Genomic DNA, 26,053 nt, shown 5'->3' on the forward strand with positions numbered 1-26,053 from the left:
AGGTCAAAGGTCAGGACCATCATACTCGGATCGTACCGTTTTGTGCTCTTAAGGTTATACTGTCGTGCTCTGTGAGGTCATACTGTCGTGCCTTGAGGTCATACTGTCGTTCTCTAAGGTCATACTTACTGTTCTGAGGTCATACTTTCGTGCCGAGGTCATACTGTCGTGCTCTGAGGTCATACTTTCGTGCCTTGAGGTCATACTGTCGTGCCCTAAGGTCATACTGTCGTGCCCTGAGGTCATACTGTCGTGCCCTCAGGTCATACTGTCGTGCCCTCAGGTCATACTGTCGTTCTCTGGTCATATTTACTGTTATGAGGTTATACTTTCGTGCCCTGAGGTCATACTGTCGTGCTCTTAGGTCTTACAGTTCTGAGGTCATACTGTCGTGCCCTGAGGTCATACTCTCGTGCCCTGAGGTCATACTGTCATGCCCTGAGGTCATACTCTCGTGCCCTGAGATCATACTGTTCTGAGATCATACCTTTGTGTTCTAGATTCATACCGTCGTGCTGAAAAAGAAAACCAAAAGTTCTGTCACAAGAAACTTATTCTGAGCCATAAGAAACTTCACATAGCAGAGAGGGTAATGTCAAACCAGTGCTCTGGAGAGGTTGTTGGAGAGTATGTATATTGAGAACAAATATCACAGTCAGTGGGAGTGAATCACCGTACTCTGGGGGGGTCACTCGAAGATAACCGGCCACTCTCAAGTTATACTCTGGTGCAGGTGGCACCCATCCCCGACACCCAGCTGATGGCCAGGTGGTCGGTCGTCACACCGGCCAGCCTCACTCTCACGTGGACAGCGCCGCCGCTGACACCAGCACTCGCCAGTTACACTCCACCTCACACTGGTTTGGGGGGCGGGCGCGCGTAACACACAGGTACTTTGAGGGCAAGTGCGGGAGTCCTATGATGAAATATCCGGGATTGGACCTCTATCTGTTGTGTTGCACTGTTTAGATCCCGCATCCATGGCGACACGCCCCTCCAGTTCTTGGTGCACGGCGATCCTGATGTAGTTGTTAAACTGTCAGCCCGATTGCCGTGCCATCAGTCAGTCACACGCCTCTTGCTCTGCAAGGATCGTACCATCGAGCTCAGGGATCGTACCGTCGTGCTGCAAGGACTGTACCGTCGTGCTGCAAGGGTCGTACCGTCGTGCTGCAAGGACTGTACCGTCGTGCTGCAAGGACTGTACCGTCGTGCTGCAAGGGTCGTACCGTCGAGCTCAGGAATCGTACCGCCGTGCTGCAAGGACCGTACCGTCGTGCTGCAAGGGTCGTACCGTCGTGTTGCAAGGACCGTACCGTCGTGCTGCAAGGGTCGTACCGTCGAGCTCAGGGATCGTGCCGTCGTGTTGCAAGGACCGTACCGTCGTGCTGCAAGGGTCGTACCGCCTTGCTGCCAGGATCATACCGTCGAGCTCAGGAATCGTACCGCCGTGCTGCAAGGACCGTACCGTCGTGCTGCAAGGGTCGTACCGTCGTGTTGCAAGGACCGTACCGTCGTGCTGCAAGGGTCGTACCGCCTTGCTGCCAGGATCGTACCGTCGTGCTGCAAGGGTCGTACCGTCGAGCTCAGGGATCGTACCGTCGTGCTGCAAGGATCGTACCGTCGAGCTCAGGGATCGTACCGTCGTGCTGCAAGGGTCGTACCGTCGAGCTCAGGGATCGTACCGTCATGCTGCAAGGATCGTACCGTCGTGCTGCAGGGATCGTACCGTTGTGCTTAAGGCTTCACTAACGGTAAGGAAGACATTTGTACGTGAGGCATAACGGGAGAGGTAGTGGTGCTCCTTGACTGAGGGAGCTGGCCTTTGGTGGCAGCTTGTTGCATCGGGGGGAGGGGACTGGCTTTGGTTGGGGGTGGGGTAGTGGGTGGATCAGTTGGGCGTGTGGATGGAGGAGGTGAGGATGTGGAGGATGTGTTGGGCGTACTGAGAGGCCGTGTCCCTGGTCAGCTTTTGGGTGTAGTAGTCGAGGGAGTAGCAGAGGCGGCCCCGGAAGGTCTGGAGCGTGTGCTGGCACAGTGTGGGCATAAAGTGGCAGGAGACGGAACGCACCACCTTGGTCACCTCCACCTCGGCTCCCGTGCCGGGGAACGTGCCGTTCAGGTTGCCCATGTTGGTCACGCAGTAGTGGTTGTCGTTGGTGGAGGGCAGGTGGAGCTGGTCCAGCCAGTAGTTACTGCCGATCACCAGTTTCATCCTCTCGCTGATGGGCTGCACCAGCAGAGCGCGCTTTGTGACCGAGAGGTGGTGCGCGAGGATGGAGTGGACGTTTCTGCTGTACTCCCAGAACTCGCCCAGGTTCTCTTTTGTGGTTGGGAAGCTCACGTCCAGCGTGGAAATGTGACACCCGAACGTGTTTGGTTGCAGTTCTTTGGGCCAGTAGCGCCGCATGTTCACGGCCTGGGCGCAGTTGATGGAGGTTTTGTCCAGCGATTCCTTCTTGGACGCCATCATTTGGTAGAGCGCGAGGTTGGCGGCCGCCGTGAAGGCAGAGTTGAGCGTCACTCCTTCCATCTTACACCGAAGGTATAGCTTCCTGGACGTGGTCTCGTCCAGTTCGTGGTGCAGCACGCGGGTTGCTGCCGTGATGTGGGCCGGGAGCGGGAAGAGGCGCGTGAAGTTCCTGATGTACGCGCCATAAGAGAGGACTCCCTTGTAAAATCGGTAGAGGAACGTACACAGCAGCGACCACTGGGAGGAGGCTGCGTCCGCCTCGAGATCGTGAAGTGGCCTGGCGAAGATTCCCTCCTCTTCCTCCATATCCACCTCTTTACCACGGAGTAGGTCGTTCAACACTTGGACGAACACTTTGCAGAACTTCATGTTGGTCGTCCCGTCACTCATGTTGTGATGGAAGCCGAAGATGCACACGTATCTGTACTTATCGTTGTAGTTACGGTCCCGGACTCTCTCTCCTTGCGGGCTCAACGAAGAAAAACGCACGAACCAGAGCGGACCTTCCTCCATGTTGTATCGGCGGCGCAGTAGGGCCTCCAGCGTAGCCACAACGTCCTCTGTGGTCACCTCCCTCACGTCCACCGGCAGCGACTCCTTCTCGCGCCACCACAGCTCGCCCTGGTGACGACCCAACACCACCCGCAGGTGCGGCATCTTCCTGCGGAACAAAGTAATGGTTACTATCTTTATAATGGAAAGTAATGGTTACTATCTTTATAATGGAAAGTAATGGTTACTATCTTTATAATGGAAAGTAATGGTTACTATCTTTATAATGGAAAGTAATGGTTACTATCTTTATAATGGAATTCTCTCTTAAGGACCCAACCGTTCGTCACAATAGAGGCACTTACAACATCCGGGTCATAACTTTGTAAATATAAGACGGTGAAACAGGGTTGTGAGTAAAATGTTCTAGGGCAAAGAGGTTGAACTGTGCTGCCATGGGTGAACCTCCTCACCAAGGGAACACAGATCCTGCTGCACCACCCTCACCTTGGGAAGGGTACAGGTCCTAGCCTAGGAGAACAGTACACCTCCTACCATAGGCTGTATTGCCACTGGCCCACACCCGTCCCACCTGTATTGTCGTAACACTTGTAAGGTAATACACACTCGGGATTAAGGAAGTCATTGCTGCGTAAATGTTACGTAAACGTGGTTTGAATGGTAGTGTGTAGAGAAGGTTTGTATGTTGAATCCACCCCGAACATAATTTTTGTCATTTTTGTGTTGACCGGATTGCCACACGCATGGGAATTGAGGTCAACCACACATATGCCTCTGCTTCAGATCACAGCACAGCTTGTTCCGAAACAATGATCTTTAAAAGTAACACATTTACTCTATGAATAACCATATAGAAATGCAGTAAATTGGTAATGAGAAAAATGTTCGGTGTGGACTCGCTTGCAAATGTTTTCATCCTCCCATCCCTCGCTTGTCTCCATGCTTATCCTTAAATCCTTTTCGTAAGCCTTGTTCCCATTTGTGTGTGTTGATACGAGAGTTGTATTATATACCAGCAACCCCCTCCGTGCACGCAACCTGCGCGTCCAGGGGGACTATGGCCAACACTGACGGCACGTATGTCAGGCTCGGAATGTCTGCCAGCCAGGCAGCTCTACCATGGCCGTACCTGCAACACGTAACACTTCCAGACAACACCAGAGGACCGTCCCGCACACGTTCATGTAAGGATGATGATGATAATAATAATAATAATAATAATAATAATAATAATAATGATAATAATGATAATAATAATAACAACAATAATAATAATAATAATAATAATAATAATAATAATAACAATAATGATATGATAATAATAATAATAATAGTAATAATAATAATAATGATAGTGATAATAAGCAAAGTAATAATGATAATGATAATTTTACAGTTTACTTAATAATTATGATGTACACCTGTTTTTGACTGAAAAAATATTTAATTCCTGTTTCACATATAGGGGAATCGGCACCATATCTTTAAACAGGTATTACATCCAAAATATCTGTTTCAGTCGTACTTAGAACAGCCGGCACAGTACCTGAAACAGTCGCCACCAAATGACTGCATCATACCTGAAACATTACTTAAAACATTTTTAAACAACTGGTATCATACCTAGAACTTTTAAACAACTGGGATCATGCGTAAAACTTTTAAACAACTGGTATCATACCTAGAACTTTTAAACAACTGGGATCATGCGTAAAACTTTCAAACAACTGGTATCATACCTAAAACTTTTAAACAACTGGTATCATACCTAGAATATTCTTAAACAACTGGGATCATACGTCAAACTTTTAAACAACTGGTATCATACCTAGAATATTTTTAAACAACTGGGATCATACCTAAAACATTTAAACAACTGGTATCATACCTAAGATATATTCAAACAACTGGTATCATACCTAAAACATTTAAACCTGGTATCGTACCTAAAGCATTTCAACAACTGGTATCGCACCTAAAACGTTTAAACAACTGGTATTATACGTAAAACATTTAAACAACTGGTATCGTACCTAAATCATTTAATTGGTACCGTACCTAAAACATTTAAACAACTGGTATCGTACCTAAAACATTTAAACGACTGGTATCGCACCTAAAACATGCACCATAATAAACGATAGAACCCACCTCCCCAGCCCAATGCGAACGGCACCAAACCTTGAAAATCAACTAACCGTTCCCGAAATCTCACCGTTCGAGCCTTGTTCTTCGCCTGTACCACCTCCTCCCCAGGATCGCCACCCGCTGGTCTCTAGGTAGGGGTCGTCCCCCTACACTGATGGCTCTGTTGACCCTGCTACGGGTAAGGCCGGGGCTGGTGTCTACTACGTACATCCCCCGTCCTGATGCTCCCCCCGAGTCTATCAACTCGCTCTCTCTCAAGAGTTTCTGACGCGGCCTCATCCTCCACTCAGGCCGAGCTGATATCAGCCCCCTCCGTGCTACTGTTCTTACTGAGGGAAATGCCGGTGGTGTCTGCTCCCTGCTGGTCTGCTGCGACTCCAGGTCTGCTGCTCCCGATAAGATGATGGCATTTGGATCAGGGGGTAAGATAAGGACCACATCCCCCGAATACGAGGGGCTGACATCAACACCTCGGGATGCAGGCCTGCCATGTTAGTATCTCGGGGAGTGAGGCAGCAGATAGCCTTGTCCAAGACCGGTTGTAACAAGACCAAACCTGGCTATATTGTTCCTCGAACACTTCTACATTTTAGGACCCAAAATCGCCGCTAGCAGTGAGAAGCTCGGGAACCAGCCATCCGCCATGGACTCCCCTTCCCTCCCGCCCGCCCACCTGGTACGATACTCTCCGTCACCTCCCCCTGACCTATCGCATGTCTATGGGACGTGATTGCTGCCCGTATCATCATCATAGGGTACGGCTTTGCCTGGGAGGTTGGCATCCCCGCCTCCTCCCTCCCGAGCAACGCGCTTGGACCTAACAGCTGCAACCTTGTCCGCTTCCTTCTAAACATGTTCCCCACACCCAGCACTTCCGTGACGCCTGTTGGAATACCACTCCACGACCCCCCCTGACGATGAGCCTCGCCATACTGGCCAGATATTATGTCCTTCCTTCCTCCTCCTTCCTTGGGCTATAGTAAGCCCCATTGTTATATTTTTATGTCTTCGTGACACTTGCCAGACGCTTCTGGTAGTATTGTACAGGGGTAGATAGTGACAGCACAAGGAACCCCGTTCCTCTATCAAGGAATAAAGTATTGAATTAATTCCTTATCTAGAACAACCGGGTTTGTGCCTTGAGAAACCGACACCTTATCGTACGCTGTTCGTTCGGCCAACAGCTATGTTTCAGTCCAGTCGCAGAAGCTAGTGATAATGATGATAAGTGGTGTTTACAAAGGCAGCGAAACGAAAACAACTTCAGTGAATTATTTTAGACATTGGTGTGATTATTTCCTCTAAACGAGCTACTGTCCCTTATAGTGATACATGAATATTCGAATTAGTCGCGTGTTGTTGAGGTTTCAATGTATAAGGCATAGAAACTGTGTCGGTCAAGAGGAAAAGCTTTTGCAAACCATGACAATAACTTTCACAGATGCATTCTACTTTGATCATCGGATGGGCGCTGTACATGATTCTCTCCGATTTTTTTTTTTCTTTTACGCTGATTCATGCACGTTTTCAGTGTATTGTGCAGTGGCATGTAAATTGTCAAGATTGCGGAGGGAACCAGGCAATTCTACGATTGGATAATGTGGTAGTAATGTATTGATGCGTCTCGCCGAACCGACTTATGTTTGTAGCGTAGCGATGCTCCTCAGCCTAGCCAGGAACTAGCGCTGCCTCTTGTGCTGGTCTCGTCGATGCTGTTTTTTAAACCCTCGGACCATCGACGCTGCGACCCACGGGCACGACAACAAGACACTTGAGTCTCGTAGTAGCCTGGCCTTTTGATGATATGACCTCTTTAAAAGGCCAAGTCAAAGACCACGTAGTACTGTCGTGCCTAAGGAGGGGACCGCGGGGGCCAAGGGCCTCAGACACGCTCCAGGTGGACTAGGCTTGTGTGTGCAGTGCGTGTTAGTGGTCGGTGCTGCCACACGGTGTAATATGATGACAGATAAATTCGTCCGTGTGATGTTGTATATCATGACTGCAGGTATGACCACCGGAAAACCTTGCGAGTCAAGCAGTATGGGGAAGAATTCACTACACTTGCTCTGATGATGGCTGGCCGATCCTTAGCATGCAACGTAACCTCTTTCCTATACTCCTCCCAAATCGTGTTTTTGTTTTAGGGTTGAATCGCACAAAACGTTAGGTGACGTATGTGAAGGGTTGAATTTAGTGATGAATCGCACAAAACGTTAGGTGACGTATGTGAAGGGTTGAATTTAGGGTTGAATCGCTCAAAACGTTAGGTGACGTGTGTGAAGGGTTGAATTTAGGGTTGAATCGCACAAAACGTTAGGTGACGTGTGTGAAGGGTTGAATTTAGGGTTGAATCGCACAAAACGTTAGGTGACGTGTGTGAAGGGTTGAATTTAGAAATGCGGCCACAGACGTCAGTGTAGTGTCATTGTCATGAATGAAAGTGCATTGATTGGTTTTGTCGTGACTGAGTGACTTGGAGGACAGATGCATCCATTTATGAATATGATTATGGCCATAAGGCGACTTCATCCGGTAAAATAATTCAAAACGGAGGTTTACAAGGCTAAAACCAAGCCAGTTCGTGGGCCCCCCACTCCCCCTCTTACTCCGGCTGCCAAGTGAGGATGCAGAATCGTTGAACTTGAAACATATTCATCACAACTGTAGATCGTCCATTACTTGCCGTTGTCAGGGCCGAGATAAAAGTTTGTAGGCCCACGTAGCCTATAGCAGTCATCACTGCCAAGACTTCATGAAAGGTTGAGGGGGTGGGAAAAAAAATAGCCTGCTGTTGACGTACTGAAAAATTCATAATTGAAAAAAAAAAAGTGATCATGTGAGCCAAAATCTGAGTAGCATCAGCCTTATTTGGATGTACCAACCAAGAACCTAACTTCCTGGGTAGTAAAGTGAGGTCTTAAGCTCTTGTAGTTGTAACTGCCTGGATGATAGTTATAAACCTCACAGTTACGTGAAGTAGACTGGAATATGTAAAGCAGCTCCAGGGTTAACAAAAAAAAAAAAAACCACGTAATGGTACTGTAGGAGTTCCCTGGCTGTTTTGGAACTTCGTCTGTCTTGCTAACAACAGACCCTAGGAGGAGTCGTACGTCTGGCTACATTACTTTCGGGACATTGTTTTGGTCGTTTGGTTTCTGTTGCAAGTGAAAATTTGATTTTTTTTTTTCTTTGGCTTTAATCGATTGTTCAGTGGTCAGAGGTATATTGCGCCCAGTACGATTGTAATGTGGTTTGATTACGAAACAAAGCCAATACATGATTGGCGGATTTTCTGGCTGAAGTCAATGTTTGAGTTAGAGCGTAACTTCACCGTGGGAGGCGAGGACTCACGCGCGTGTCGAGGCCTTCATGGCTTTTACGTCACACCGGACGAGCTGTGTTTACCAGCATGACCCTCAAGGCAACAACTTAACGGACGAGCACCATCAAGAGTAAGGTAAAGGTTTAAGCCTCCTGCTCTTCCCCCCCGTTCCTATTATTACTTTCCCCACACACTCCCTCACCTTTTATTTCTCCTTGAAAGTCCCCTTTTAGTGGCCTTGCAGAAACCCCGTGTTTTCCTCTTGTATATATATATAACATGCGGGTTCGGACACTGGCTTTGATGACCATATACTCGATGCCCATTGAATTCACTGGCATAAATGCTCACGTGAATCTCGTTGCCCAAAGCAGTGAACTACTGGGAACGGGTGTTGACATCCTATGCTAAACCCTTGACTGTGAAGTACGGTTCTTCAACCACGATGTTGCGTCTCTCTGGGTATGATGATGGTCCAGCCTCTTCTATAAGCCTCATCCAGTCAGGGGTGAGGATGAAGCTAAGGCCATTAACACACACCCAAGGGTCGTGTGTGTTGAAGGGTCGTACCGTCGTGGTGAGGAGACTGGAGAACGACACCAGCTCGAGGCTCCTGTGGGGGTGGAGCAGTGGAGTATAGCTAGCTAGGCTTGAGGTGTTGTCTGTAACAGAGTCCGACGCTGGCCAGCTGTGGTGTGCGCCGTGATGTGTACAGAGAGTGGAACTTCGTATATGAAAGATTTTGCATGAGAATAAATATATGCTTCAGATGAGGACATGAAAGGTAATATTTTTTCCCCATCACACGAAAGCTCTGCAAGGACGCCGCACAAATTACCAGGGAGTTGAAATATAGGCATCAGCAACTGCCCTGCCGGGGATCGTGGTTAGATCTACCTCCACAGAAAATTGAATCGTGAGTTCTCTCAGTCTTGTGCTGGTACCGTTTGTCGGCTGCTGTGATTTTGTATCATTTCCCATTGTATTGGAACGGGACGTCATAGCCGAGGAGTCTAGTACCAGTCTCTCCTGAAGCCCAAACGTTATATGTCTCTGATAAAGATAATCACAGAAGAGAAACTTGTGATGTTTCGTGGCTGGCGGTGATGTGATTGTCCCTCTGCACGGCTCAGCCATGTGGGTCGCGCTATAGTGGTGTTCTGCTTCGAGAGCAAGCTCTCAGCTCCCTTACACTGTCTCAGACCGGTTTCCAGTGTTTCTGTTATAACTGGATACACATCCCACTTATTGCCTCCAAGATTACATAACTTGGCATGTGCAGGTCTTATGGATTTCCTCTCATACCGTGTTCATCCATCAGGATCATGTTGATAATATTGGGACATACAGACCAGTCTCAAGCCAGGGGTCAGATGACTAACGTTGTTAATACTGTTGTGGTAGAGTTATGTATACATGCACCCCACAACACGACATAAAAGTGCCCCCTCTCATCACAGGCCCCTGTTAATACTTTATTGCTGACGACGAGGGTGAGGGCGTTTTTCTGCTCCTGCGCCAGCTTTTGGAAGCCATTGAACCTCGGTAAATGTAGCTTACTGGACCCGCAGCACCGATGACGTGCTGTAGTCGGCGACGTAAAGTATGGGTGTCTGTGTTCTGAATACACGGAGCCCTCACCCAGCCCACGTCTGTAACTTGCCTTATTACTAACCCACTCTGTGATGTATGTGCGTCTCGACTGGATACATGCAGTCCTCAGCCAGCCCACGTCTGTAACTTGCCTTATTACTAACCCACTCTGTGATGTATGTGCGTCTCGACTGGATACATGCAGTCCTCAGCCAGCCCACGTCTGTAACTTGCCTTATTACTAACCCACTCTGTAATGTATGTGCGTCTCGACTGGATACATGCAGTCCTTAGCCAGCCCATGTCTGTATGTTCTCTCCGATTGACCCGTTCCTCTACAAAGTGTATGTCTGCATACTGAGGAATATCGGGTGCGCTAATGTCTCGCCGGCGCCATAACATAGCTTGCACCAGACTGGACCCAGTTAAGATAACCCCCACATGAATGGAACGTTGTCCTGCATCATTTTTATCGTCTTTCTTAGTGTCGTTCATCTCGGGTAGTGTGGACCGTGTACTACTTCCCTGTAAGCTTTTAAACCCCGGTACCTCACGGTATGTTACTCACTCAGCTGCATGAAAAAGTACCAAGGAATTTTTGTTTTTCCAAGGGGTCGTAACCTGGGATTCGAGGCGTAATGAGACCAGCTCGCCAGCAGCGCCACGCGTCTACTGTGAGGTAATCGAAAACGAGTTTTTACTGTTTGGTCTGGTTGGTGGTGGGGCGGGTGGAGTTTACCTCCGCGAGAGGCTGGAAAGCAGGAGTCTCTGCCAGGCAACCTTGGGGAAGTCTCTTGGCTTTGTGTTGTTGTTCACCCTGAGTGTGAGGTAACCTCCTGCATTCCTGAATGATGATATTTTACATGAATGGAAACAACAGCTTTATGTTCACTTTTTTATTTCCAATCATGTAAAAAGAAAATGTTTCAAATGTCAGAGAGTCGTATAGGTGAGACGCCAAGCCTCCGTGTCATTAAAAGTACAGAGACTTGTGGTATTATCTTGTAAGGTGAACTGGAATAATATCGCGTGTGTGTGTGTGTGTGTGTGTGGAAGCAAACATGATGATGGTCACAAACCATTATCCCTGCCAAGTGACCACTTCCCCCACGGGTTATACCCATAGTTCACTCGATCTACATACGTTAATACTTCCTGCTTATCCTTTTTTTTCTGGAATATAAGTATATTTTATGGCATTTGGGTCATATCCTCGTTACTTATGGGTCATCTCAGTCACGCAGGAATGAGATCAGAAGAAAATCATAATGCTTCCAGTCACCCATCTCAGCGCGTGGCGGTGTTCATTCGGATAACAGTAATTCGGTTATTTTAATGGCGTCATCCAGGGGCAGAGAGAGAGAGAGAGAGAGAGAGAGAGAGAGAGAGAGAGAGAGAGAGAGAGAGAGAGAGAGAGAGAGGTGCATGTATCCCGTTCGAGGGAACACAACGATCCTCCGTTGGATTTCTTTGAGTTACATGGCGTCTCCCTGCTTCCTGCACGGCGCTGAGTCAGTGCACGTATAGTGAGGCAGTGTGTTTGTGTGTTGGAGTCACGCATTGCGGCCATCAGCGGAGATTATATGGAAAGTGCAAGTGTGTCGGGCGAGCGCTTCGATTCTAGGGCAGCTCGAGTCAACAAACATTGACGTGAGGCAGGTTAGAAAGTGTTTTATTTATATAATGTTGGGATTTGTTGACTTGCGGGGGGGAGGGAGGTGCTGTGTTGACTGCTGCCAGCCGTATGTCTTTTACTGTATCTGTTTATAAATTTTCATCACTTTATATATATATATATATATATATATATATATATATATATATATATATATATATATATATATATATATGTGTTGTGAGTTGTCTGTGATTTCTTTGAAGTGTTCAGTTTGTTCTAGGTGCTAAGGGTCATGTCCACTGGACAAGGACTGGTGGTGTTGATGTAACGACCAACGCAGGTGTATATGGTGGCTACTGAGTAGGTTCACCCCCGCCTGGTGCTGATACCCTCTCCATGTGTATGGATGACAGTAGGCGTCGTCACGTAGAAGGCTCAGTGATCTATCTGTTTTGGAAAATTTTGCCTCGTGGGTGTGGGATAGGTGGAGTGGGTTGGGATGGGAGAGGAGGAATGAGATGCCATTGTGCAGTATATAGGGCGTGGCCTTGTCATCGCTAGACGATTACATAATTGTCACCAATTATTTTTTTTTTCTTTTAGACATTAATGACAGTAAATTGGGTTCTATTCTTGAGAAAATCGCAACAACAATATAAATTGAATTCTTTCCTCAGAAAATGGTCCATTCTCATACAAAATAGCCCGACGACGTATTTACCGGAGCAACAAACAAAATTGCCGGACGAGAGAGTCCTACATACGTTAACGGTTGGTATTTTCACAGCGGGTGTGGAGCACCAGCTTAGGGTTTTTAAGTTTCGTGTTGCCTCCGTCTGCCACGTTTCTCGTGTTATGTCCTAAGTGGGCGTGTTTGTTGGTGGAGAACCGTCCGCGTTATTTGGGTTCAGGTGTCATTATTATCGTCATGGCAGCAGTATCTTGAAGTCGTCCTTGACGCGAGGAGATGAAGTTGTGGTGGCCAAGGTCGAGAGAGCCACCACTCGGGTGTGATTATGAGGCTGACGAGTATGTATGTGCGAGGACTGGAATAATCTGCAATACTGCGCTGCTGGTATTCTTAACCTAAGCCTTTTAGCGGGCAGGTATACAGGTGAGTGGGATATTCCATTCACGTTCCTGTCATTGGTTGAATTAAGCAACGGTGTTGACGCCTGTTGACTGAGAACAGAATGGTTTCGCCCCAGATCACAGACTCGACAGGCGGGACTGTCCCTGACACCTACATGTAGATGAGAATAGAGAGCTTGAGCTACTGTGGCAACAAGTCTTAAAAGGGTGGAAAATACAACCATAAAAAGTCTGATTTAATCAAGCAATATATCAATATGGAACCACAGAAATACTCAAATTACCTTCTCAACATCTACAACGCTATGCTCAACACACACAAGTTTCCCCCCCCCCCTGGAAATTTTAAGAAGTCGTCGTAACGGTGCTAACAAAAAAAAAAACGAAAAAATCGAGAAACGCCAAGACAACAACAGCAGAAAAAAAAAAACACTATCGACCCGTTTCCCTTGGAGGAGCACCTGCAGAAAGATAGTCGAAGGAATGATTACTACGTGGAGACCCGAAGGACGAGAACCTCTTTTAAGTCAGTGGAGTCTTCTGAAGGACAAGAACAGCACCTTTGCATTTACGATCACCTCAAGCAAACGACAGACACCAAAGACCAAGGACTGAAATACGTGATGGTGCAGATGGTCGAATTCTCTTTGAGATGGCGCGAATGAGTGTGGCCTCCGGAGCAAACCGCTATACCTACGCACAGCCCCGTAGGCCAACTGCAAAAAGTGGTGAGGCGCGTCCTTCTACGGGCGACATAAGTTTGGTGGTCCCTGTGACATTTAGGTTCACGCAGGAGAACAGTTTCTGATTTGTTTTCACTAGCATAACCTGCAGAAGTTCACAACGTCTTTATACGAACAGGTCAGGAAAAGAAAGGTGTTTAAACGCTTTGTGAAAATCACGTAGACTCGAAATCTTGTGGGGAAACACCAGGAAGTTCACACACCCTCACAAATTCTTATATGTATAACTTATAGCAATGGTATAACACGACTATACCGTCTTCAGATTATTACTATTAATCACTCGGTGGAAAATTTGATATTTTTTTTTGTTTAGTTTACCATAGGTTTAATCGTAAAATAGTTCTCTTGAAAATCGTCAATAGCATTCCAGTGCTGGATAGTAAGTAACATGCCCGTGTTATCCCGGGGTGTTCTGGGATATACGTTTGGAGGCTGATCGAAACGTTTCTGCCGTCCACACGACGTTTTCCTCACCTGGACTTCTCTCTCTCTCTCTCTCTCTCTCTCTCTCTCTCTCTCTCTCTCTCTCTCTATCATAATTGTCAGTAAGTCACCAGTTATCTCTTTCTTTTGGTGTGTTGTTGTGCCTGTCCTATTACTGCAACTTAAAGACATCTTTGATGATGAACCACACACACACAAAGTATAGATAATCATAGTTATTTTGAGGAAATTGCAGCTCAATAGCTGTGTTCAGTCTTCATCATGACTGATGTCAGGGTCTTGGGTGTGGTTGGCGTAGTGAACGCTGGTGCAATCATTCCCTCGCACTTCCATGACCTGTGGCCGCCTTATACCATCCAGCGCTCCTGCCGTTGCATGCGACGCGTTCATGGTCTGTGGTGACCATGTTGCAAGGACTGCTGGCCTCTCCCGGCGTTGTACTGCTGTATGTTGCTCGGCCGAGGGACTGATTGCCGGAGACGGGGTGGAGGGAGGGCTGGACACCTCTCTTGTATGACATTGTCATTGGTATTATCCGCTTCTCTTACTCTGTAACCCCCCCCCCCCCCGACATCACACACACAACACGGAAGAAGAAAACTACTGCCTGAGGAGTTCAGCCTTGCATCTTCCGGGCCGTATGTGGGCAGGAGGCTCACACGACCCATATAATATGAAGGTTACGAGAGAAAATTTGCGGGATGACCCCCGGAGATGTTTGTGACCCTGAGACACGTGCTGGGAAGAGGCCGAGTCTGGCGGCTCCAGTGGAGGAGACCTAGCGATTGTTCGGCCAGCTCACTCACCGCCTAGAGGAGAGGGGGAGACACCCCTTGTGAAAGTAATGGGCGGGGCAGGGATGGGAGTGTACAAGGACGCTTATAACGTTGAGGTGGACGAGAGGAAACCCGCGAGGACGTTCTCGAGCATTAATGTGTGGGGGAAATGACCCGGGGCGCCTGAGAACAGACCCGTCCCTATACCTTTACAGAGGAACATTGTATGGAAGATCCCGGCGGAGGAGGAAAGTGAACAAAATGTAAGTAAGATGCCTCCGAACACCGTCTTATGATGTGTCAGGAATCCCCAGCAACCTTACGAGTCTCTGTCTGTCTACCGTGTGTGTATGTGTGTCTGTGTGAGTGTGTATGTGTTGTCGGGGGATTGCAGACTAAGAGAAGCGGGGAAAAAAATGTATTTGGATAACATTTCAAGGACCAAGAGGGTGCGGGATTCGGATAAGCTCAGACACACACACACACCCTCCTCCCTCCTCCTTCCCTCTCTCCTCCCTCCCATTTTCCCATAGTCACAATGATTACGATGACAACAACAGCGATGATGACGGTGGCGACTGAGTCACCGGACGGGACGACCGACCGAGTCGCCGCCGCCGTCGCCGCCGTGCTGACCCTGGAACTCTGCCCTCAATAGAAGCGGACTTCACCAAGGTAAACACCACTGGCCGAGGAAGGCCAAGAGATCGGGCACAACCTTCTACAGACCACCATATTTTTTTTCTCTCTTCAAGGAACACATCGCCCGCCATGCAGAAGGCCGCTCTTGAACCCCGAATGAATGAGGATGAAACCGAGATGGTGTCTTGCACCCCCCCACCGTTATCGTCATGGGCCAAGGTAGAGAGTGCCAGGGTTCTTCGCCAGCGACGGTTGGTAAGCGACGTCAGTAGAGAGGAGGAGTGGGGTCTGGTTAACACCATGGCGAGCCTGTATACAGACACTGGCACTCCTGACGGTGGCCGGTAAGGCCCCTCGTTGTTAGGGAGCTTCTCGACGTTGACATTCTCGTCTGTGTCTTGAGGGACACACGCACCTGAGGCCTGACCCACTAGACGCGACGTTACACATTTCACTTTCATTTGACCATCCGCCAGGCTGCGTGCTGCAGCATGGACCAGGCATGACAGGAACGCGACCAAGATGAGTATAAGCTCGGGACATATAATGGTACTGTGGTTCCAGGTGCTTGCATTAGTGAGGTTCAAGGCCCTGCAAGGTGCGGGTTGGGGAGAAGAACGTTCACGTCAGTGAGGGGAGTTCTGTACAGAGTTGGCGACAGTCTGAGACCCGGAGGCCTAAAATCTGCGATATAGGGACTGTAGGTTGCGTATTATTGTAGCTTGTGCTTGTGTGGTGCAGCACATGACCTACACTTGAGTTGTGGGCATCACGTTATGCCTGCCTGATATATCTGCATTGCGCACTGATCCAGACGTATCTGTTGTGCTTACTGACCCACACAGCATTACTGTGTGGAGCCCCGCCTCTGTGCTCACCATAGCACTCTACATTGGTTATGTGTTATAATACCTGATGCGTTGCGTTCACCTGGGTCTACGAAGGCTTCGCGAGTGTTAATGCACTTGTCAGCATTGCTGAGTATGATGGAGTAGAGACCTGGCTTGAGAAAGGTCTGTTTGGTCGTCTTGTAAACATCGTGAGGACGACTCAACCCGATATGAAATGCAGTCCAGGTGAGTCGCATGCCAAGTCGTCTCTGTCTTTTGCAGGTTCCCGGTAGGCTATGTTATGTGGTCGACGGTATAACATGAGATATTAATGTACAGTAGTTCAGGATCTCTTAGTGTCGTGTGGATCAGTCACTACCTCACTTGGTGTCGCGTTAACCCGGCGGATCGAGAAGCATACGGGTGGCGCGGGTACGACAACTCCCCCATCATTGTACGATGTTCTCGTGACCCGTCAACAAACGCTCGTCTGCAAGTAAGGGTCGCGTCATCGAACACGGTGACGGCGGTGTGTGATGTCGGTCTAGCTACATGCCTGCTGCTTACCAGTTTGCCCCGTGCTTAAGGTGTATGCCAGACACACACACACACAGCCGTGCTCCTGCTTACTGAGTATGCTACGCCTGTCTGAGGTGAGGGTCATACGGAATGACCTACTTATCTCTTGAGATATTGTGAACACGTTTATATATATATATATATATATATATATATATATATATATATATATATATATATATATATGTGTGTGTGTGTGTGTGTGTGTGTGTTTACTAATTGTGTGTTGCGGGAAGAGTCTTACACTCGTATTACCTCGTATCTTAACCTGTTATATATGTAGCAAGTCATTTACTCAATTGTATTCACACACACACACACACACACACACACACACACACACACACACACACACACCTAGCATAAGGTAGTGTATGTTTATGTGTGTGTTTTGATGTATCAATAGTTTGAAGTGTAGTTATATTTGTACATAGATAGCCAGGATATATACCATAATAAGCTGAACCCACGTGAGGGTAATGGTGGGATGAGACACACCTGTATATCACTGTGGTTGCTTGTTTGATGAGGTCAAAGTTGATGGGCTGCCTGGCGTCGAGCCAGAGGGCATACACGGTCGTCATGCACCCGAAGCCGTGCGCTGACGTCATGAGCCTCTCGCAGTAGCCCAGGGGTCTGATCCACCTCGGGGGGCGGCAGGTGGAGCTGCCGTCAGCGGCGGGAGGCGGAGGCGGTCTCGTCGAGGTTGGGCAGGAGGAGGAGGAGGAGCAGCAGCGAGGCAAGGGCGCGACAGGGCAGGTGTCATCGCTGGCTGGGTGAGCCGCCTGGCTCTCCACTACCCCTGCAACAAGGGAAGTTTGGTCTCGTCATATGGTGGAGAGAAAGATTATATATATATATATATATATATATATATATATATATATATATATATATATATATATATATATATATAGGATCACATTTATGGAATCCCGTATTGGTCAGCGTTTCTGACCGTGACGCATTCACGGGACGCCCAGGGTCGAGCGCACAGGTTCGAGTCCACAGTTAACCCAACTGTTCATCCTCCCCAAGGGGTTGATCAGTTTAAAGGGTATCTGGCTCAGGCTAGTGTGTGTGTGTATATATATATATATATATATATATATATATATATATATATATATATATATATATATATATGTATATAGTGTTAATGGGATGGTCTTGATGAGGGCCTCAGCTGCCCGTGCCGTCTCAGCTAACATTAAACAAACACGTAAATACCCATAGGGTTATGACGGGAGATGTGAGGAGAGAAGTGGTGAAGGCACACGCACCAGTGTCTCTCTCTCCTTGCTTCGTCATTCCTCGACGAAGCATAAGTAATTTGTGTCCAGCCAAAAGGATGTCACTAGAATATGCAGTCTTTGACCTCCTTAATTTGCTGTTGTGGTACTGGGGCTGCCTGTCTAGCTACACTCTGGGGGGCTGCCTGTCTAGCTGCACTCTGGGGGCTGCCTGTCTAGCTGCACTCTGGGGGCTGCCTGTGTAGCTTCCTTTCTGGGGGGTGCCTGTCTAGCTACACTCTGGGGGGCTGCCTGTCTAGCTACACTTTAGGGCTGCTTGTCTAACTACACTCTGGGGTTGCCTGTCTAGCTACACTCTGAGGTTGCTTGTCTAACTACACTCTGGGGCTGCCTGTGTAGCTACACTCTGGGGCTGCCTGTCTAGCTACACTCTGAGGTTGCTTGTCTAGCTACACTCTAGGGCTGCCTGTCTAGCTACACTCTGAGGTTGCTTGTCTAACTACACTCTGGGGGCTGCCTGTCTAGCTACAATGCTTCCATATCTTCATCGCTACGTAGGAATGGGAAGGCGTGTTAGCAGCAGGAGGCCACTGCTTGCCTCCCAAGTCCTTAGTGGTAATGAAAGATTCCATAAACACGAGCTTGTGAGGTTAGAGTTGAAAGGGATATATATATATATATATATATATATATATATATATATATATATATATATATATATATATATATATATATCCATGGGGACAGGGGAAAAAGAATACTTCCCACGTATTCCCTGCGTGTCGTACAAGGCGACTAAAAGGGGATAGGGAGCTGCTGGCTGGAAATCCTGTCTTCTTGTTTTTTTTTTTATTTTATTTTCCAAAAGAAGGAACAGAGAAGGGGGCCAGGTGAGGATATTCCCTCAGGGGCCCAGTCCTGTTCTAAACGCTACCTTGCTAATGCCGGAAATGGCGAATAGTTTGAAAAAAAAAAAAAAGTATATATATATATATATATATATATATATATATATATATATATATATAGCAGAGAGGGGTGTACGCAAGAACGTATGTAGTAGAGAGGGGTGTACATAGGAACGTATGTAACAGAGAGGGGTGTACACAGGATCGTGTGTAGCAGAGAGGGGTGTACACAGGATCGTGTGTAGCAGAGAGGGGTGTACACAGGATCGTATGTAACAGAGAGGGGTGTACATAGGAACGTGTGTAGCAGAGAGGGGTGTACACAGGATCGTGTGTAGCAGAGAGGGGTGTACATAGGAACGTATGTAGTAGAGAGGGATGTACACAGGATCGTGTGTAGTAGAGAGGGGTGTAGACAGGATCGTGTGTAGCAGAGAGGGGTGTACACAGGATCGTGTGTAGCAGAGAGGGGTGTACACAGGAACGTGTAAAGGGAATGATTTATGAGTAAGGAAGTAAGTGTGGCGCCTCTGGTGAGACAGCAGACGTAACGGCCTCCGAGACACTGACGTACGTGTTATGCTTCCACTGATGGCATCACTGTTGACGTGGGTCACCCGGAACCACACTCACCAGACGCTTCGTCCCCGCCAGTAAGTCCCCAGGTGTATGGCCATGTCAGTAAGTCCCCAGGTGTATGGGCCCCGCCAGTAAGTCCCCAGGTGTATGGGCCCCGCCAGTAAGTCCCCAGGTGTATGGGCCCCGCCAGTAAGACCCCAGGTGTATGGGCTCCGCCAGTAAGTCCCCAGGTGTATGGGCCCCGCCAGTAAGTCCCCAGGTGTATGGGCCCCGCCAGTAAGTCCCCAGGTGTATGGGCCCCGCCAGTAAGACCCTAGGTGTATGGGCCCCGCCAGTAAGTCCCCAGGTGTATGGGCCCCGCCAGTAAGTCCTCAGGTGTATGGGACCCGCCAGTAAGTCCCCAGGTGTATGGGCTCCGCCAGTAAGTCCCCAGGTGTATGGGCCCCGCCAGTAAGTCCCCAGGTGTATGGGCCCCGCCAGTAAGACCCTAGGTGTATGGGCCCCGCCAGTAAGTCCCCAGGTGTATGGGCCCCGCCAGTAAGACCCCAGGTGTATGGGACCCGCCAGTAAGTCCCCAGGTGTATGGGCCCCGCCAGTAAGTCCCCAGGTGTATGGGCCCCGCCAGTAAGTCCCCAGATGTATGGGCCCCGCCAGTAAGTCCCCAGGTGTATGGCCCTGTCAGTAAGTCCCCTGGTGTATGGGCCCCGCCAGTAAGTCCCCAGGTGTATGGGCCCCGCCAGTAAGTCCCCAGGTGTATGGCCCCCGCCAGTAAAGTCCCCAGGTGTCTTCACAGAGACTGAGTCTCGATTCGCGAAGGCTGATTGCGTAAAACCTTCGGTATAGGGAGAGAGAGAGAGAGAGAGAGAGAGAGAGAGAGAGAGAGAGAGAGGGTCACCGCCTCTTAGTCTACAGTAAACAACTGGTGAGGATTTCCCTCCCCCTCCCTTTTTTTCTTCCTTCCGTCCGTGTTAGTCATGGGGGCGTCGTCATTCTGCGCGCCGCCGGTCTGCTGACGAAGATGTGAAAGTGCGCGCGATGGTCGTCATAGTGGGGATGGTTGGGTCGGTGCTCTCTGTGCCAGTCCTGAGGTCTGGTACGACCCTTCCTTACCAGACCACGTCGATCTAGTACGTCTGCACGTAAGAGATGGAGGAGGCGTAACTGTGGACACGTATGTGTGACGTGTAAAGTTCGCGATCGAAGGCGCCCAGGTGTGAGGTGGTGGTGTCGTCTTGGCACCCCACCTTCCCCCCTTACGCTGACGGAGGGGGGGCGGCCAAGTAGGGGGTGAATGTGGCCGACCTTGGTGGGTGGTTGGGTAGGACCAGGAAGACCCACCCACCTGCGGTGCCACCCACTCATATTGTGTCACGTCTCACGTCCTGTGGTAACTCCCACTTGCAACTGTGTTGCGTTTTTAAGTGTTTCTTCTCCTCCTCCTCCTCTTCTTTTTTCCCCCGGGTCTGCTGATCCACACTCTCTTGTCCACGTACTGTCCCGTATACATGTTATCCCCCGGGGCACTACCCACACCTGCTGTCCCACCGTGTAGAGTTTCACTTCCTGCCTTGCCTGTCCCACCCACAATCATAATACCCCCCGCCTCCCCTAACCTGCCTGTCCCACCTCCACACTGGTCTGATGTCTTACTGGCCCGCTCCCTCTGTCCCGTCTACTGTCCCGCCCCCACTACTTCCTCTACTGCTGTGTTTTCTGCTTTTTGTTCTTGCCGTGTCTGCGACCCGTCCTCCTGTCATGTATATATTACTCTGCTTGTCCGCAGCTCATATACCGTATGGTCTCCCGCCTGCTGCCCCGTATTCTGTCCTGCCTGCTGCCTCGTATACTGTCCTGTCTGCTTCCTCGTATACTGCCCTGCCTGCTGCCTCGTATACTGTCCTGCCTGCTGCCTCGTATACTGTCCTGTCTGCTGCCCCGTATACTGTCCTGTCTGCTGCCCCGTATACTGTCCTGCCTGCTGCCCCGTATACTGTCCTTCCTCCTGCCCCGTATACTGTCCTGCCTGCTGCCATGTATACTGTCCTGCCTGCTGCCCCGTATACTGTCCTGCCTGCTGCCATGTATACTGTCCTGCCTGCTGCCCCGTATACTGTCCTGCCCGCTGCCCCGTATACTGTCCTTCCTCCTGCCCCGTATACTGTCCTGCCTGCTGCCATGTATACTGTCCTGCCTGCTGCCCCGTATACTGTCCTGCCTAGTGCCATGTACAATGTCCTGCCTGCTGCCGTGTATACTGTCCTGCCTGCTGCCCCGTATACTGTCCTGCCTGCTGCCATGTATACTGTCCTGCCTGCTGCCCCGTATACTGTCCTGTCTGCTGCCATGTATTCTGTCCTGCCTGCTTCCTCGTATACTGTCCTGCCTGCTGCCCCGTATACTGTCCTGCCTGCTGCCCCGTATACTGTCCTTCCTCCTGCCCCGTATACTGTCCTGCCTGCTGCCATGTATACTGTCCTGCCTGCTGCCCCGTATACTGTCCTGCCTGCTGCCATGTATACTGTCCTGCCTGCTGCCCCGTATACTGTCCTGCCCGCTGCCCCGTATACTGTCCTTCCTCCTGCCCCGTATACTGTCCTGCCTGCTGCCATGTATACTGTCCTGCCTGCTGCCCCGTATACTGTCCTGCCTAGTGCCATGTACAATGTCCTGCCTGCTGCCGTGTATACTGTCCTGCCTGCTGCCCCGTATACTGTCCTGCCTGCTGCCATGTATACTGTCCTGCCTGCTGCCCCGTATACTGTCCTGTCTGCTGCCATGTATTCTGTCCTGCCTGCTTCCTCGTATACTGTCCTGTCTGCTTCCTCGTATACTGTCCTGTCTGCTGCCCTGTATACTGTTCTGCCTGCTGCCTCGTATACTGTCCCACTTGCTGCCTTCCTTGTTGTCCTGTCTACTTACTGCCTTGCTTGTTGTCATGTTTGTCTTACTTGTTGTCCTGTCTATTTCCTTGCCTGTCCTGTTTACTGCCTTGCTTGTTGTCCTGTCTACTGTCTTGCTTGATATCCCGTCTATTACTTTGTACTGTCACCTGATTTGCCTGTCCTGTCTACTGCATTGCTTGCTGTCCTGTCTATTGCTTTACTTGTTGTACTGTCTACTGCTTTGCTTGCTCTTTCCACCGCCTAGTCTTGTCCTGTCTCCTGCCCTGCTTGTTGTCCTGTCTACGGCATTGCTTGTTGCCTTGTCTACTGCCTTGCTTGTTGCCCTGTCTACTACCTTGCTTGTTGCCCTGTCTACTACCTTGCTTGTTGCCCTGTCTACTGCCTTGCTTGTTGCTATGTCTGCTACCTTGCTTGTTGCTATCTACTGCCTTACTTGTTGCTATGTCTACTGCCTTGCTTGTTGTCCTGTCTACTATTCCTTGCTTGTTGCCCTGTCTCCTACCTTGCTTGTTGTCCTGTCTTCTACCTTGCTTGTTGCTCTGTCTCCTACCTTGCTTGTTGCTGTCTACCTCCTTGCTTGTTGCTATCTACTGCCTTACCTGTTGCTGTGTCTACTGCCTTGCTTGTTGCCCTGTCTCCTACCTTGCTTGTTACTGTCTAATGCCTTACTTGTTGCTATGTCTACTGCCTTGCTTGTTGCCCTGTCTACTACCTTGCTTGTTGCCCTGTCTCCTACCTTGCTTGTTGGTCTAATGCCTTACTTGTTGCTATGTCTACTGCCTTGCTTGTTGCTATGTCTACTGCCTTGCTTGTAGCCCTGTCTCCTACCTTGCTTGTTGGTCTAATGCCTTACTTGTTGCTATGTCTACTGCCTTACTTGTTGGTGTCTCCTGCCTTGCTTGTTGCTGTCTAATGCCTTACTTGTTGCTATGTCTACTGCCTTGCTTGTTGCTATGTCTACTGCCTTGCTTGTTGCTGTCTAATGCCTTACTTGTTGCTATGTCTACTGCCTTGCTTGTTGCCCTGTCTACTGCCTTGCTTGTTGCTGTCTACTGCCTTGCTTGTTGCCCTGTCTTCTACCTTGCTTGTTGGTCTAATGCCTTACTTGTTGCTATGTCTACTGCCTTGCTTGTTGCCCTGTCTACTACCTTGCTTGTTGCTCTGTCTTCTACCTTGCTTGTTGGTCCAATGCCTTACTTGTTGCTATGTCTACTGCCTTGCTTGTTGCCCTGTCTACTACCTTGCTTGTTGCCCTGTCTACTACCTTGCTTGTTGCCCTGTCTACTACCTTGCTTGTTGGTCTAATGCCTTACTTGTTGCTATGTCTACTGCCTTGCTTGTTGCTCTGTCTACTGCCTTGCTTGTTGCTCTGTCTACTACCTTGCTTGTTGCCCTGTCTACTACCTTGCTTGTTGCCCTGTCTACTACCTTGCTTGTTGCCCTGTCTCCTACCTTGCTTGTTGGTCTAATGCCTTACTTGTTGCTATGTCTACTACCTTACTTGTTGCCCTGTCTTCTACCTTGCTTGTTGCTCTGTCTCCTACGTTGCTTGTTGCCTCCTTTACCGTCTTGCTGGGGTGGCCTATATACTAGCATGGGTACCGCCTGGCGTGCCTACGGCCGACCGTGTGTCGGGCGTGGTGCCCCTGGCTAGCCAACCCGTCCATTTCCTGTCCTCCTCCCTCCTGTCCCGCCGTGTTCATCACCAGTGCCCCTGCCTGGCCCGCGGCCCCTCCCTGCTGCCGTGCACCGAGGGGCAGCGTCTTCAGGAGGGGCCAGTAGACACTGGAGTTCATTCATACGGTGTTTTGGTACTTTCACCCGGACCAGGCGGGTGAGGGAGGGAGGCAGGCAGGCAGGTCCTGGGATTGGGGAGGAGTGGTCCTCCAGAGCCGGCCGCGCCCGCGCGCCGGCTATAGCATTGTCCAGTCACTTTTTCTCCATGTTTTTAATTATTTTTTTTGCATTTGAAGGAGGAGGAAGGGAGAGAGAGAGGGAGGTGTAACGTTCGGCTTTGAAGGAGGGAGGCGTGGGGTAGGAGTGTGTGTGAGAGAGGGTGTGGAGGATGGCACTAGTGGAGACCGAAGAGGGTGAGTAAAAAAAAATATGAAAGGAAGACTCACTTGGGCTGTGGCGTGAGGAGCTGCTGCTGGGCAGGAGGAACGAGGCAGGCGACAGGAGACCCTTGACGAGCGTCGTATCCATGGTGTGACCACCCGCTCACTGGTTTACACTCACTCCACACTCGGTTATTATCTAGATATATAAACTCCTTTTTTTTTCCCGATAATTTGCAGTTTGGTTTACATATATATGTCATGTACTACTGTGTCGTGTGTGTATGAACGTCATCACTACACCGTTACACTGGGGTGTCGGCGAGGGGAGGAGGTCCGACAGTGTGGCCAGGGCCCGTCGTGCCGCACCTGTGCCTCATGCGAACTGACATTGTGTAGTGAGGACGGTGACTATCTGTATGAGGTCAGGTTCTCAAGGCCTCTCCCCTATCACCACCCTCCTTCCCTCCCTCCCTCCACTCCACTCTCCCTCCCCCCCATACCCCCCCCACTTTCCCCCCTCCCTCCCTCCCTCCCTCCCTTCCATCTCTCCCGCCGCTCTTTCCCGCCGCTTCAAGGCCGCGCACGCACGCACACCCCGCATGCTCCTGCTACACACAACTCCACCCCAGCCTACCACCTCCTCTCTCCCTCTTCCACAGCCCGCCACACCCGTCTTCATTGGGCATTCCGGGGCATAGATTGAGTGACGTGGGGTATGTGTGTGGCAGTGCTGTGAGCATCGTAACGACGACGGGGAGAGAGAGAGAGAGAGAGAGAGAGAGGAGGGGGGGGAGGAGGAGGAGGCCTACAACACATGGTCATCACAGTGGCGCTCTGGGACGCCCTCCCGTGGCGAGGCAGGTACTCAGGCACACACACACACACACACACACACACACACACACACACACACACACACACACACACACACACACACACACACACACACACACAGGTGACCTGCCTGCCCCATGCATGTTGTCACTTTGCCTTCATAAAACGTGCTGATGATCAGGTGACCAAATTGATTATATATATATATATATATATATATATATATATATATATAGATAGATAGATAGATAGATAGAACCAAAAGGAAACTAAAAATGCGTAATGTCAAGTGCTTCCTTATGTATACATCGTCTGGACTACGTACAGATAGAAAGAACCAGGATGTAATTTACGTACCAGCTGCCACTGGGCGGGTCAGGTCAGTTGATTAAGAAACAGGTGAAGGGATTAGAGCGCAGGTCACCCTCGACTACCTCACCTCACCTCAAGTTACAATCTCAGGTCCACCTATGTCCTGGGAAACATATTTATTTTCAATTTTTTTTTTAGCCTCATAAAGTTATCTGATTCATATACGCCACCATTTTGATCCATGCTGATACATGGCGAACTTTGATTTGTCCACAGGCAATTTTAAAGCCCATCCCTAGCATTGACCAAATCATTACGAGAGAATTGACAACACACGAATACGTAGAAAACGTTGTTCATGACACACCCAGCTACCCAGGTCATCATCCCCGGCTACCTGGCCCTACTTAATCACTCTCACTGACAAG

General features: G+C 49.4%; 1 protein-coding gene across 2 annotated transcripts; it reads right to left on the minus strand.

Moving 5' to 3' along the window:
- Window positions 1–607: 607 nt before the first annotated feature.
- LOC139766234 (uncharacterized) lies at window positions 608–24,900 on the minus strand. Of its 2 annotated transcripts, XM_071694573.1 has the most exons (3): window positions 24,543–24,881; window positions 17,275–17,578; window positions 608–3,134 (listed from the first exon to the last, which is right to left on the minus strand). In XM_071694573.1, exons 1-3 carry the CDS (start codon window positions 24,622–24,624, stop codon window positions 1,892–1,894), a joined length of 1,629 nt encoding a protein of 542 aa, XP_071550674.1. In that variant the 5' UTR covers window positions 24,625–24,881; the 3' UTR covers window positions 608–1,891. The 2 variants fall into 2 exon arrangements, with proteins under 2 accessions (XP_071550674.1, XP_071550675.1); XM_071694574.1 differs by lacking the exon at window positions 17,275–17,578 and having other exon boundaries at window positions 24,543–24,900.
- Between the last annotated feature and the right edge of the window lie 1,153 nt (window positions 24,901–26,053).

Source organism: Panulirus ornatus, chromosome 57 (assembly GCF_036320965.1).
Source record: "Panulirus ornatus isolate Po-2019 chromosome 57, ASM3632096v1, whole genome shotgun sequence".
Taxonomy (NCBI): Eukaryota; Metazoa; Arthropoda; class Malacostraca; order Decapoda; family Palinuridae; genus Panulirus; species Panulirus ornatus.

Coding starts and splice junctions, on each gene's coding strand:
- LOC139766234 (XM_071694573.1), bottom strand. CDS start 24,624: ATGGATACGACGCTCGTCAAGGGTCTCCTGTCGCCTGCCTCGTTCCTC. Junction 17,579..24,542: donor CTCCTCACGCCACAGCCCAA/GTGAGTCTTCCT, acceptor CCCTTGTTGCAG/GGGTAGTGGAGAGCCAGGCG. Junction 3,135..17,274: donor GCAACCACAGTGATATACAG/GTGTGTCTCATC, acceptor TTTGTTCCGCAG/GAAGATGCCGCACCTGCGGG.